General features: G+C 50.7%; 1 protein-coding gene across 1 annotated transcript in view; it reads right to left on the bottom strand.

Annotated features, from left to right (window-relative positions):
• PLCD1 (phospholipase C delta 1) overlaps nt 1-13,056 on the bottom strand; it is a 413,368-nt gene extending 400,312 nt beyond the window's left edge. The window contains exon 1 of the mRNA XM_085628871.1: nt 12,345-13,056. Within this exon, the coding sequence (XP_085484997.1) occupies nt 12,345-12,378 (34 nt within the window). The 5' untranslated portion in view covers nt 12,379-13,056. The remainder of the gene's footprint in view (nt 1-12,344) is intronic.
• Between the last annotated feature and the right edge of the window lie 2,265 nt (nt 13,057-15,321).

Raw genomic sequence — 15,321 nt, 5'->3', positions numbered from 1 at the left:
CTCCGTCATTACAAAGCCATCATCTATGACTATCAGCCCACCTATCTGGCTGATAAGCTCACCACCCCCCGGGGGCTCCTGACATACCCACAGCCAGGACATCATCAGAGTGGAGATGAAAAAGTCTCAAAAACGACAACCAGGACTGGGCCCTTTTCTGTTTATGCACCCAGGATCTGGAACAACATCCTTTTATCCATCAGGACTGCCCCAACCCCGCTCCAATTTATTAAAGAGCTGAAGGCGCACCTCTTTAAAGAACAACGCAATACGACAAACTAACAGTCTACATCTGCTCTTTGAATCTAGCTTACCTTAAAATCGCCTTTTGACTGTGCGACTGCCTTTGACCTTGTATAGTGCTCTCTTGCCTTGTGTCTGGGTTTGCGCTATGCAAACTCAGTCTACAAAGGCTTGCATAGACACTTGTTCAGCACAGGATGTCCACTGATGGTGATAGTTCAGGGAGGGTGTGTAATCTGAATCAGGACACTGTGCAACAGCAGACGTTCACATTCAGCAGATGGCTTGGCGGGAGATCAACAAGGGAGGACAGTGGACCACAGAGAGGCAGGGAGGCGGTGGCCATGGGAACAGAAGAGCACCTTCCAAAGACATGCCGAGAAGTAGCAGTCACCCCAAGGTCTCCTTTAGCTCTTCCCTCCTTGTCGCACTCATGCTGGAGTAGAATGGATCTGCATCATAGGTCAGGTTTGAGATACAGACTCTGCTCTTTGGTCTTGTGCTGGACAGAGTGACTTGATCTCTGATTTTCGTGGCTCCTCAATATCAGGCAACTATTGAGCCTTTAGTTCTGGTGAAGATTAAAGAAGGGTCTAAGCACCCAATGGATTCCATCAGATCGTACAATGAAATATCGAAGGCTGGATATCGACGAGACAGACTATCGTTACAAGAATGTTGAGGGACAAAATATCGAAGAGGTAAGTGCACAGAGGGTAGTAAGGATTTACTATTCTTTACTCCATGTCTACGTACCTTGAAGTTATTTCTATATCACCAAGGTATGTGTATACAAGCTTACCTTTAGATATTTTGTTCCACAACATTCTGTCCCGTTGACATTCTGCCTGCGATATTCACTACTTATACCATTCCATCTCCTTCCCCTTCAGTTTCCCACAACAGCATGTCTTTTCTTCAGTCCTGGTGTATGATCCCTTCTCCTTTAGGGGAGACACACAGTCGGTTTTTTGGCCTATGGTTCTGTCTTTCCACTGTGGTGGTACACAGAGCCTCTCAATGTCAAAAGGTGAACCTACATACCTGGCTCAAAGGCTGGCGTATATACAGAGGCAACTGGCCACTAAGATTCAGAGTAATACCCTGGTCTCACCATGGGAACACTAGTGCCAGCTTCATTAAGTCTCCTGCCCTCATCCCTTAACTCCTCTCTCACACCCTCCCAAGGTTACAGATATCAGCGGCATCTGTAACTATGAGGGCTAAGTTAGCGGATATTATGTGTGGGGTCCTAAGTATTCTTTAAGTAATCACAGGCCCTGAATACCCTGGTTAGTCTTTATTACTCCCTGAAATGTCACCAAGAGATGTTCATTACTTTAGCGAAACATCTCTGAGTTAACAGCACAAGATCCACGTATTTACTGCAACCTTCTAAATTCCAAGGGGGCTGGTAACTCTATTATCAGCCCCGTCAGGAACTACATGGCACTCTTAATCAACCTCTGTGTCTTTTGGGGTATCGAATCAATGCTACTTGCATTTGGGTGTAGTTATATTTCAGCTCTATGGGAACCAGGACCCAAAATGTACACAGCCACTCTGGTTCCCTTGGTAATGACAGGTATCCCACAATGTGTGCCATGTTTGCGTATCTGACGCAGACATACCTTCGTCCAATCAGTTGCTGCCGTTGGACTCATCTCTTCTTGCCAGAGGTGGACACAGGATGATGGAGGTGGGCAGGTGCACCATCTCCTTTGTGAGTGTGTTGCTCTGGTGTTATTGCCTCAGACCACAGGCTGACCGACCAAAAATAGGGTTTGGTGGGGTTCATTGACCAGTACGGTTTCCTGCATCTGTGGGTGCTGTGTTATATTGGGTTTTTTAATCAGTAAATTATAATAAATCTAACCTTAAAACTAAAAAAATGTCAGGCTAAACTGGGGTCTCCAAATGGAAGGAGAATGGATCTGTACTTCTAGGGAAAAAAGATCTAGGGTATTTTAGTTTCTAGAAACATCATGAGCTTAAGCCACGACACCCACGTGAAGGCCAAGTGAATCTTCACTGGCTGGAGGAAAGGAGAAACAATACTTGGAGCATCAATAAACATTTCTGTCAGATCTAAGAGGAGGAACGATCCAGTAAGCCATCAGATTCCCTGTAGGGATCCAACAGAATCCAGCAACATCTCACATGAAGGAAGCACTCACCCCCAGCCATAGAGAAGAACCATCAAGAATGTCCTTGAGGAGCCACAGCAGGTGTTTTCTTTGGCCTAAAGGCTAAAGTGGCCGACCTCAAAGCTGGGGAACCAGGTTCGAGTCTCAGCAGGGACGCTCAACATCTTGTGATTCCGGGCAAATCACTTCATCTCCCCATGCCTACCCAAATGAATGTGTCCGTTTGTAAGATTTAAAGCGCAAAAACAACAGTTGATGGACAGAATGCAGAACAATGTCATGCATTCACCCCAGTACAGAGGTCGGGCCTAAATCCATTGTTTTTTTGCTCACCATGCCATTCCAGTTTGAACCCAGCCATATGCAAATCAGTCTTGCCCTGTGTCTCATTGGAACAGTCCAGCCCAAACTGCCAAGCCAGGACCTCCCTGGACTGGAAACAAGCATCCTAGGACCGGTTTCGGAGTTTCACCCCTCTTCAGCTAGGATAGCTTGATTCCAGTGGCATGGAGAGCACGGAACCCACGGCTGGGCATACCTGGCACACTCGGGGTGACAAATGCAAAAACAACAGTTGATGGACAGAATACAGAACAATGTCATACATTCGCCCCAGTACAGAGAAGCTGGGGAACCAGGTTCGAGTCTCGGCAGGGACGCTCAACATCTTGTGATTCTGGGAAAATCACTTAATCTTCCGGTGCCTACCAAAATGCAAGTGTCCGTTTGTAACGCATGTGGTGTTCATGTAAAGCGCTCTGATACCTTTGGGTCAAGGTAGCGCTATATAAAGCAACCCAAGAAAACCCTCTACGTCTTTTGACCTGAGATGAAACAGAAGGCCAATCAAGCCGAATTTAACTGGTTCAGAAGTTCCAGAGGAGCCGCGAGACAAGAGGATTCAGGAGAGGAAATCAGCAGCGTCGACAGGCAGGGCGGTTTCACTTGTGTTACAAATGTGAAGAAAATGGACACTTAGTACCGAGGCGTCCCAGCCCTGCGAATTCTGGGAAGTGTTAAAAAGTTAAAGATGCTCTACACATGGGATTGCTACAGTTATCAACATTTAGTTAAGTAACGAACACCTAGTAAGTAATATAACACAGGTGTGAATCCTATTAAGTGTATTATAATTAAGGCTTCCGGTTTTTCGTTTTTACTGATTTTTACAGATAAATACAGACAGAAAACAATGCGTTTCCTGCCTGTATTTATTTTTTGAAGCAGAAAAATACTGAAAAAGGTGCTTCTTGTGAGAAACTCTCAATGCTGTCTTTCATGAATTCTAGGCAACAGCTTAGCAGGCAGACAGCTTGGAGGGTTAAAATACAGGATGAGATTTCATTGAATGGAAGCATATGTTGACATAAATTTGTAGTATTATGTTAATGTGTACCTGTGAGTGTAGTCTTTTGTTATACGTGGCTGCTTAGTGTGCTAAATCGTGACAGACATTCAAGTTTGAGTGCACCTCGAATAGTTATATAATCGCAGAAATATACCATTTTACAGCTACATCTATTCTTGAAACACAAAATAAATACGGATAAATACCAATAAGATGGCCAAAAAATAAATATGGATAAATACAGACGGAAATGTTAAAAAAATAAATACCATAAGACCGGGAGCCCTAATTATAATAACACTTTATCCCTAAAAAAATATACCTTCGCGTGATTTATATACTATAGCCAGGGCAAATGGAATAATGCACCAATTTAAGATTAGTTATGTGTCACACGGTTCACTAACTTAAGCAGAAAGTATAGTTAAATGATGCAGTATAACACAATGCTTTATGTTCACTTGTTGTCATTCTAACACTCTATACTACTTTCTGGGACACAAATGACCAGTTTAACTCCTGACTACAACAATCATCGTATGAATTGTGACTAGTTAATGCTCGCAAGGGCTCTGTCGCTGCACAGTGCCACACATAGTGCTTTTTAACGTACCTGTGTTCTGTTTCACCTACAAATATGTTTTTATTTAAGTCTGTAAATAATGCAGCAGATAGATGTTGGATTATATGGCAAATGCAATAAACGCTAAAATATGTTGAAAAACACCATGGAGCAGAAATTGTCTCATTTCATGGGCTCCTATTTTCTAGAATCATTTTCACTCTCTTAACAAGCCAATTGTTTTTATAGATTTAAATGGAACTACTTGCAATATACCCCTTCCCTTGAACTGTCTAGTCCTGGTTTTCATAGCAGGTTTGGCAGGGATAGGTAGGCGGTAGCGTTTCAGTATTTTGTTGCATCCATTTGCTCATTTCTGTATGAAAACTCCTGTGGTTTCGAACTGGCTGCTTAGTTAGCCTAACCTTCCCCTTGTGCCCTTAACTTGTGCCTGTGGATGAATGTGTTCTGATAGGGCACAGAGATGCCCTGATTCCAAGGGTTTTAGGAAGATGCCGAAGGCGATGTTGCCTTCAATGGTGCGATGAGACACCTGGGACAAGTGCGACCATGGGGGAGAAGCTGTCGCACGTCTACCGCTGTCTGTGCAGGTAGATGGGGCTGGTCCTGTGTGCGTGCGGTCCACAGTCTGCAGCCTGAGCTGTGTGCGGAGCTGTGCTGGAGGAGCTGTGCTGGAAGAGGCCAGGTCAACCGGTGAATGCCCCGGTAGGAGCATTGGGAATGGGCCTGATGTCAGGCTAGATGGGTACAGGAACTGGTTCTCCAGAGTACACAGAAGTCAGATGATCTGAGACTCATCAGAGGACAGACACAACAACTCATTATTGTTATACAGAGAGGGTTCATTGTAAGTAGGCACAGAGCAGCCAGAGGCGCTGGTGCAGGAACTCAGGTCTGCCATCCCGCCAGCATAGGAACGCAGCACTGCCATCCCACCAATGTAGGAACGCAGGTCTGCCATCCCGCCAGTGTAGGAACGCATGTCTGCCATCCCGCCAGCATAGGAACGCAGGTCTGCCATCCCGCCAGTGTAGGAACGCAGGTCTGCCATCCCACCAATGTAGGAACGCAGGTCTGCCATCCCGCCAGCATAGGAACGCAGGTCTGCCCTCCCGCCAGTGTAGGAACGCAGGTCTGCCATGCCGCCAGTGTAGGAACGCAGGTCTGCCATCCCGCCAATATAGGAACGCAGGTCTGCCATCCCGCCAGTGTAGGAACGCAGGTCTGCCATCCCGCCAGCATAGGAACGCAGGTCTGCCATCCCGCCAGCATAGGAACGCAGCTCTGCCATCCCACCAATGTAGGAACGCAGGTCTGCCATCCCGCCAGTGTAGGAACGCAGGTCTGCCATCCCGCCAGCATAGGAACGCAGGTCTGCCATCCCGCCAGTGTAGGAACGCAGGTCTGCCATCCCGCCAGTGCAGGAACTCAGGTCTGCCATCCCGCCAGCATAGGAACGCAGGTCTGCCATCCCGCCAGTGTAGGAACGCAGGTCTGCCATCCCGCCAGTGTAGGAACGCAGGTCGAACTCAGGTCTGCCATCCCGCAAGTGTTGGAACGCAGGTCTGCCATCCCGCCAGCATAGGAACGCAGGTCTGCCATCCCGCCAGTGTAGGAACTCAGGTCTGCCATCCCACCAGTATAGGAACGCAGGTCTGCCATCCCGCCAGTGTAGGAACTCAGGTCTGCCATCCCGCCAGTGTAGGAACGCAGGTCTGCCATCCCGCCAGTGCAGGAACTCAGGTCTGCCATCCCGCCAGTGCAGGAACTCAGGTCTGCCATCCCGCCAGTGTAGGAACGCAGGTCTGCCATCCCGCCAGTGTAGGAACTCAGGTCTGCCATCCCGCCAGCATAGGAACGCAGGTCTGCCATCCCGCCAGCATAGGAACTCAGGTCTGCCATCCCTCCAGCATAGGAATGCAGCTCTGCCATCCCGCCATTGTAGGAACGCAGGTCTGCCATCCCGCCAGTGCAGGAACTCAGGTCTGCCATCCCTGGGGTTAGCTGCCCAAACATGGCGGGAGCATTGTGGCACCATCATTGCTAGGCTGTAATGTGGCTCATGGTGTAAGTAATGTTGCCCCTAGTCCAGGGTCTTGAACCAATAGCTGCTTTAAGCCCATACTTGTAATGAGAAATGAAAGTTAATTGTTAAATGGCCATGGCACAACCATCTTCGTGTACTCTTTGACATGACGCAGCATGTGAGCCATCACTCAAATGTGCATGACTGGTATTATAGGCTTAATATGTGTAGCTACTAACTGCATGCATGTCTCCTTCTGTCCTATACTGTTTGCCTGATGTCGGTGGGACTGCCACTGACAGGCTTTCGGTCGCAGTCCCACCAACATCCAGGCCATCAGTTTGACTGCCTCATTACATCCCAGACAGTTGTACTGCAGTGGTCACAGAGGGAAAGACCGCCGCCTCTGACAGGATCCATGATCCCATCTGGACGGTGGTCGGAATCGTATCTCTTCAATGGACCACTCCTAAGAGGCCTGGGGGCACATGTAGTGCCCCCCCCACACATCCATGCCCTGTGTGTGGTGCCTGGTGCACAGGGCATGGATGTGCACAAAGTGCTTTTTTCTACTGCTGCTTGTGCTGCGGCCCTTTTCCTGGCCGCAGCACAAGCGCAGTAGAAAAAAGCACTTTCAGACCGCCTTGCTGGGGGTCTCATCGTAATAGGGCAATGGGACCGCTGACTCATTGTCGGATGGTCTCCTACCCGATGCGATGGCGGGCCGACCGACGGCCATAGTAATTAGGGCTTAAATTCTCATGAGCTCTTCACCAGACTCACTGACCCAGCCTACAGAAGCATAACGCTAAATACATGGAACGGTAATCTCTAACAACACTACTGCCAATAACAAAGTGTAGTAGGCCAGCCATACAACAGAACAGTACACCCCTCCTCCATTCCCTTTAAGCACAGAGACACAATTAGAAATGCAGATGGGTGCACAACTAAAACGCATGCTTCAATGACAACAATTAACTAACTTTCCTCTAGAGCGGAACCTGCATACAACTAATCAGTATATCTAATAATGCTGAATAATATATACCACTAATGACAACATTTACAACTAACACTACAAACTAATGCTGGACTCCATGGAGTAGCTTGCTACACTTTCACATGGCGCTTCAAAGCCTTCAATCATCTGACTTAAAACCACGACTACGCGCAGGTTAACAGCAATATTGCCTTTTATGTAGCACCTCCTACATACTCTGTAGTTTCAAAGCACTGTTATAGGATAATGTTACCCCACTCAGTGGTACTCATTTTTATCAGACTTAAAGGGATGAAAAGAAAGAAACTGCCCTTCTGGGACCCACGCCTGTGGCCACGATGCTACACAAGCCCAGATTATTGTGTCAGCTGCCCTTCCTACAGAACCATACCTTTCTATGCAAAACAAGCACTCCTTCTTCTTATTCTCGATTTACCTGCCTATCCTAGAATTTCTGGACTGCCTCTGCACACTATATGAGTAACAACACCTTTCATCATGAACGTCCATTCACAAAAATGCCATTTGAAGCAGGAGTGACACCACGCCTCTATTGACACCCGGTAGCAACAATGGGTTGACCCCTTACCCTACCCTTAGCTGTCAAGAGCTTCTAATTTGCAGTGGAGAAGTTAAGAAGGGGGAACTACATAAAATGGATGGTGCTCTTAAAGACCGATTTACTGTCTGTTACTGTGTGTTATTTCTGCTGCCTTCATGGCCCCTGAGAACAGAGGTAGCAAAGGTAGTTCAAGGGGTAGCAAAGGGCAAGCGGGAGTTCCCAGTAGCCACCCTGGCTTTCCCTTCTTGATGCAAAAACAACAGTTGATGGACTGAATGCAGAACAATGTCATACATTCACCCCAGTACAGAGACCTGGGTCTAAATCCATCGTTTTTTTTGCTCACCATGCCATTCCAGTTTGAACCCAGCCATATGCACATCAGTCATGACCCTGTGCCTCATGGGAACAGTCCAGCTCGAACTGCCAAGCCAGGTCCTCCCTGGACTGGAACCAAGCATCCTAGGACCGGTTTCGGGGGTTCACCCCTCTTCAGCCAGGATAGCTTTATTCCAGTGGCATGGAGAGCACGGGACTCACGTCTGAGCATACCCGTCCCACTCGGGGTGACAAATGCAAAAAAAACAGTTGATGGACAGAATGCAGAACAATTTCATACATTCACCCCAGTACAGAGATCTGGGCCTAAATCCATCGTTTTTTTGCTCACCATGCCATTCTAGTTTGAACCCAGCCATATGCAAATCAGTCATGACCCTGTGCCTCATGGGAACAGTCCAGCCCGAACTGCCAAGCCAGGTCCTCCCTGGACTGGAACCAAGCATCCTAGGACCGGTTTCTGGGTTTCACCCCTCTTCAGCCAGGATAGCTTGATTCCAGTGGCATGGGGAGCACGGGACTCACGTCTGAGCATACCCGTCCCACTCGGGGTGACAAATGCAAAAACAACAGTTGATGGGCAGAATGCAGAACAATGTCATACATTCACCCCAGTACAGAGATCTGGGCCTAAATCCATCGTTTTTTTGCTCACCATGCCATTCCAGTTTGAAACCAGCCATATGCAAATCAGTCATGACCCTGTGCCTCATGGGAACAGTCCAGCCCGAACTGCCAAGCCAGGTCCTCCCCGGACTGGAACCAAGCATCCTAGGACCGGTTTCGGGGGTTCACCCCTCTTCAGCCAGGATAGCTTGATTCCAGTGGCATGGAGAGCAGGGGACCCACGTCTGGGCATACCCGTCCCACTCGAGGGTGACAAATGCAAAAACAACAGTTGATGGACAGAATGCAGAACAATGTCATACATTCACCCCAGTACAGAGATCTGGGCCTAAATCCATCATTTTTTTGCTCACCATGCCATTCCAGTTTGAACCCAGCCATATGCAAATCAGTCATGACCCTGTGCCTCATGGGAGCAGTCCAGCCCGAACTGCCAAGCCAGGTACTCCCTGGACTGGAACCAAGCATCCTAGGACAGGTTTCGGGGTCTCACCCCACTTCAGCCAGGATAGCTTGATTCCAGTAGTATGGAGAGCACGGGACTCATGTCTGAGCATACCCGTCCCACTCGGGGTGACAAATACAAAAACAACAGTTGATGGACAGAATGCAGAACAATGTCATACATTCACCCCAGTACAGAGATCTGGGCCTAAATCCATCATTTTTTTGCTCACCATGCCATTCCAGTTTGAACCCAGACATATGCAAATCAGTCATGACCCTGTGCCTCATGGGAACAGTCCAGCCCGAACTGCCAAGCCAGGTCCTCCCTGGACTGGAACCAAGCATCCTAGGACAGGTTTCGGGGTCTCACCCCTCTTCAGCCAGGATAGCTTGATTCCAGTGGCATGGAGAGCACGGGACTCACGTCTGAGCATACCCGTCTCACTCGGGGTGACAAATACAAAAACAACAGTTGATGGACAGAATGCAGAACAATGTCATACATTCACCCCAGTACAGAGATCTGGGCCTAAATCCATCTGACCTGGGGTGGCAGAGTGGGCTAAAGAACGGTGATGGATCAAACCCAGATCTGTTGACTGGGTGTGAGTGTTTGATTGGTTCTGATGCTCCGTCCATCACCACCCCCTTTTGTACCGCTTTGTTCGCCATAAGTTGGCAGGGTATGCTCAGACGTTGAGTCCCTCGCTCACTTTGCCACTGGATTCAAGCAAGCCTGGCTGAAGACGGCTGAAATGCCAGAAACCGGTCCTAGGAAGCTTGTTTCCGGTCCAGGGAAGACATGGCTTGGCAGTTCGGGCTGGACTGTTCCCATGAGGCACAGGGTCAGACTGATTTGCATATGGCCATTTCTGAACTGGGGTGGCAGAGTGGGCTAAAGAACGGTGATGGATCAAACCCAGATCTGTTGACTGGGTGTGAGTGTTTGATTGGTTCTGATGCTCCGTCCATCACCACCCCCTTTTGTACTGCTTTCCCGTCTTGATGTCATGCTTTGTGAATGGTCCACTAAACAAATAATGAACAAATGAAAGATAGAATAGGTTTGCGTGGCTCTGCTCTGGGAAGCAAATGGTCTCTGGGCACTTCTGCCTGGAAGAATAGAAATCAGGGGCGTAGATTCCAATGGTGCAGCAGGTGCAGAGGCACCGGGACCCAGAGGCCTAAGGAGCCCACTGAACCCACATATTGCTGCATTTAACTTAACACCAGCCGGGCCTGGTGGCTCAGTGGACTAATGCATCCACTGCAGGGGCCTGTGCTCATCCTCATGGTCAGAGGTGCAGATCCACTCAGCCCATTATTCATCTGAGGTCGATAAAATGAGTACCATTGAGTTGGGTAACAATAAACATCTGTTATTCAGCGCCAAGATACTTCAGTTGGGGTGAACGTGCACTTTACAAATACACATTATGTTTATGTTATCCTGGGCTGCAGCAGCCCCTCCACAGCCTAGCACCGACGATAAGTGTGTCCGCCCGCCCATTGCCACACATAGGTTGCCAATGGGCCAGGCACTGTGCCTCCTCTTACCCTGGCCTTAAGGCCTGACAGGGAGGCTTCTCCTCAGGAGTTGCGGCTTATGAGCGGAAAAGTTCGCGCTCACCTCGCAGGGGTGGTGGTGGGGGGCATGGAGGGCATTCTGCTTTTGTTCAGCGGGCAAGCTAGCATTGCTGCAGCCTGTACAGTGCACCAGGAGCGGCCCGTGCAGGTCAGAGCGGTGGGCCGGGTGGGGGGATTCGACAGACAACGACTGGGGAAAAATAAATAAATCCATAATTTTCCCTTGTCACCGTCTGTCTCTCCCCCCATCCGCCCTACCGCTCTTACCTGCACGGGCCGCTCCTGCAGTGCCCTGGGCCTCGGATAATGTCCCCATCCCACCTGCAATGGCTGCTCTGACTTCTTTAGCCAGTGTGTGAACCTCTTTACACCACTTTTGTTTTAATGAATGGTCCGACCTTTTTAATACATGGTTGAAGGAAGAATGCAAGAGGCGGTGCTTCAGACGCCGATCACGTGACGGATGGGTAGGAAGGAATAGCCTATCAACGGAGGGTTCTCGTTTTATTGTAATATGAGGGTTGGCTGGTGCAAAGGGAGGCCCATGGACCTAAGGGTGGACCTCAGTGGACCAGAGGGTGAGATGCGGTGGAGCGTTCATTCCTTTACAATGTTCCTGGCACTGCAGGGTATAACATGCTTTATTTACCACAATGATCTTACAAAAGTCGCCCGATACTAACAAAGTAATAATGCTTTACGCAAGGTCACAATCCGCAAGTGGAGGCCACGTTCTGGGGTGGGGCGGATCCATTTTTGTTCCCAACCCGACTCTGGTTTACACCACTGACAGAAATCCAGAGGATTAAAAAAAAAAAGCCAGTGCTTATTTTTGAATTTATCCGAAATTCTAGCATTGTTCAAAAGGAAGGAACAACTACCATGTATTTACTCAATGAGCATTTATAATGTCAAAAGCAAAACTAGAGGTGAAACAAGGCACAGAAAACACAGCATTAGGTGTAACTAACTTCTAACCTGGAACAACTTGAAGTGTCTGAGTTTGTCATCTGTGTAAAAACTCCAGTGGCGGCGGGGCAATGTGGATGCAATGGGGCATAACGCAAGCGAGGCAAACGCCCCCCATTCTCTGCTTTGGTAGTGCAGAACATCTATGATTGGGGTGCTTTGGGCCAGTGTCAAGCCCTCCGCCCCCCGGATGTGCAGAGGGGCCCCTCAGCCTCATAGCACACAGGTGTACATCGGTCTTGGGCTGAATAGGGACCGCGTGAAGTGTTTAGGGACCCCTGAAGATTCCCCCTCCCCACCCCGAGCAGTAGGGGCCTGTATTGCACCCCTGCTTTGGGGGCCACCGCGCCCACGGGGGCAGTTTCTACTGCACCACTAGCTAAGCCCCTGTCTGGCGGCAGAAATCTCCGAACCTCGATCAACTGTTCGGAAACGCGTGGTAACAGGAAAAAAACACACTTACTTTTAATATCAGCCATGTAGCCTTTGGACTCCATGATGCCCCGCGGGAAGTAATGAAGAATTTGTAAAACAAGCCCGGATGCTCCTAAACCAGTTCAGTTAATTAGAAGTTTCTGCTTGACCAAAGTTTCTGCTTGACCAGTCCAGACGCAGTCACTCCTCTTTCTTCCTCGCCCCAGGACCGGTCGGTGTCTTGTCCGTCGGTGGACTCCTGGGCTGCCCCGTCTTTCATTCAGATACTTGCCGACAGGGGGCAGTGTCCGTCCTTGGTTTCCACCGGGTATTTGTATAAAGGGGCGCTCGTCCCTACATGCCGCGGGTTTCTGCTGAGGGGGACAGAAAGCCTGGTCCTCCTGGGACAAGCAGGTGTCTCTCCGGGCTCTGGGATCTATATATCCTCCCCAAATCGCCAGGACTACGCCTTTATGCAGACAGGACGGGCAGGCTGCGGGGAGCGCCGGTGTGCTGCACAGGGGAGTTGCCGGTCCTCAGATTCCTAGGGAGGCGCCGATCCCCGGATCCTGCTGCGCTGCACACATGGGTGGGTTCTCGGATCCCGTGGTCTCTGCTGCTGCACCGGAGGGTGGCGTCCTCCCTGTCAGAATCGTCCTGTCGGGCTGGATGCTCGAGCATAGCTCGGGCCAGTGTCAGGCTGTGATTGCAGCACGAAGCTCCTCCTAGCCGCCCTCGGGCTGCGGGGATCCACCCAGCTCTGGAACTCAGCTCCCAGCCTCCCGGTCTCAGCAGGAGCGTGGCCGCGGAGCACCGGGGACGGGAGGGCAGGAGGTGCCGCAGAACGAGGGCTGGAGGGGGGCGCTGCTCCAACTATCCTCCCGTGCCAGGGGTCAGAGTCCAGGGGAAGCCCCACTATCCCACATAGGCGCCTCCAGTAAGCAGGGGCCCTGTCTGGGGCGGCCAGTGACCTGTGGAGAAGCTATGCCCACTGTGCCACCTGGCACCATCACCCCCTCAAGAGAAAGACCTGAGCCCCAAATATCTGCTGACACGAGACCCTCTAACTTCAACCCCACCCCAGAGGAAGCCATAATAAACCTACAGAGTTTCCTCTGACCCCACCCCAACTCCGTCCCAGAGCAGGACCTAAACACACACATGGTAAACTCGGCCACCTTCGCCATCACAGAGCAGGAGCTCAGCACAGAGGGTGTCCTTCAATGCCAGCCTCAACCCACAGCAGGGCAAGAGCCCCAGAGTGCCGTAGATACTGACCCTACCCCACAGCAGGGCCTCAGATCACACAGTGCCTTGACTACGTCCCTCTGACAGGAGGGCGTGCACCCCTGCATGCATTTCATTTATAAAGAGTCATGCCATTGCTTACTCGTGGAATTTCATAGAAAACGCACCTTGGAATAGAAACAAGAGAAGGTTTTCACACTTGTTGACGCGAGCCACATCGAATTTCACCTCAGGTCGAATTCACTTGAGGCCTACTGCATTCCATACGCATTTCCAGGAAAAACCCAGAGTCGGTAAAGGGGCCTGTCTGAATCTGCTCGGACTTAAAGGGGCGTTGTATGCGCCGGTGAAGCTCTGTGAAGGCATGTTTCCACTCGTCACTTTCCCCTTAAGGTGCATACATTCGAGCAGGACCGCGCCCTCATACACACAGATAAGCACTGTGCAGCCCAGCTCGCCGGTCCGTTTAAAAGTCTTCGGCAACGCTGGACAAGCTGCCGAGTCTTCCAGCCAGCCATTGCGCCTACTCGTGCCTGCCAATTCGTGAAAATGGCCGCATGTTTCAGCCATGGGCTAAGTTACCTATGCTTGCAGCAGGGGTCTCCCCCCACACCTTGGCATTCTGTGATTCTATTCATGTTTTGTACAGCCCCCACACGCACCGCAGGCTATCAAACAGGTACACTGATGCGCAAATATGCCGCTGACCGCGGCCCCCGCAGGGGGCCACTCGGCGGTCGGCGCCTTAGTGGCCCCGGGGCCCCGGTCACCCCTCCCCACCCCCTCCCTAAGGGGGGGGGGCGGGGACACAGACTGGAGCCCCCCTCCGTTGGCAGGGCCGGAAGTGACGCGCAATGCGTGTCACTTCCTGGCCCAGGTGTGAGGGGGAGGCTATTTAGCCTTCCCCCACCCTCACTGGCGACCTCTTTTGTCGCCCACCTCGCCTTTTCCCTCCCTACCGCTTACCCGGCGTAGGCATGGGTGGGGTTTTTTCTGAGCGTTGTAATGATTTCTTTTTCGTTGCAGGCGGAGTTACAGGGCGATCTGGAAGCAGGCCGGTACAAAGGGTACCTCTGCGCGGCACCACAGGGGGTGCCTGAGCCAAAACGAGGAGCCTCATGGGAGGTCCCGGAAGCCGTGTCGGCGCCCCGCTAGTCCTGCGGGCGGTTGTGGGCCTGAACAACCGGGGGCTTGCTATGCGACGCTCCGCCCCGAGAGGGGGGGCGTGAGTAGAATTACCAACGGCACGTGATCATAGAAAGAATCACCTGGAGGGCAGCACCGGCGGGCATCGCTCCCGCGCTGCCCGGCTCATCAGGCGGGCAGGCGACCCAGATGGTTGCCTGCCCTTGGATCGCCCGTAAGATAACCCACCCATTACATATCTTGGAATTATGTAATAAACCTGCAGCATTTGTTACCCACTTACAACTGTTTCGTGTGTGTCATTGGGTAACCTAATTTGGGGGAGGGGGGAAAGCGGGGTGCCCCTGGGGGTACTATTGTTGTTGGCACAAAGGCATGGTACAAACCTTCGGCACAAACAGCAGCATAGCAAGGGTGACATGGGACTAAGGCAGTCCAGGGAAATGGACGGTCAATTCCCTGGTTGCTACTAAAAGACAAGAATAAGTGTTGGGGGGGGGGGTGCAGTGTGCGTCACACTCTGGTGCTCCGGAGCCACTGCACCTGCTGCACTGCTGATAGCTATAGGCCCCTGCCTGGAAAATGCGGCTATTTTGATGAGTTGGATGGGGGAGGTGGAACAGGTTTTTCGA

Source organism: Triturus cristatus, chromosome 10 (assembly GCF_964204655.1).
Source record: "Triturus cristatus chromosome 10, aTriCri1.1, whole genome shotgun sequence".
NCBI classification, from domain to species: Eukaryota; Metazoa; Chordata; class Amphibia; order Caudata; family Salamandridae; genus Triturus; species Triturus cristatus.
The sequence above is the reverse complement of the archived record's forward strand: the minus strand, read 5'-3'. Positions and strand labels throughout refer to the sequence as shown.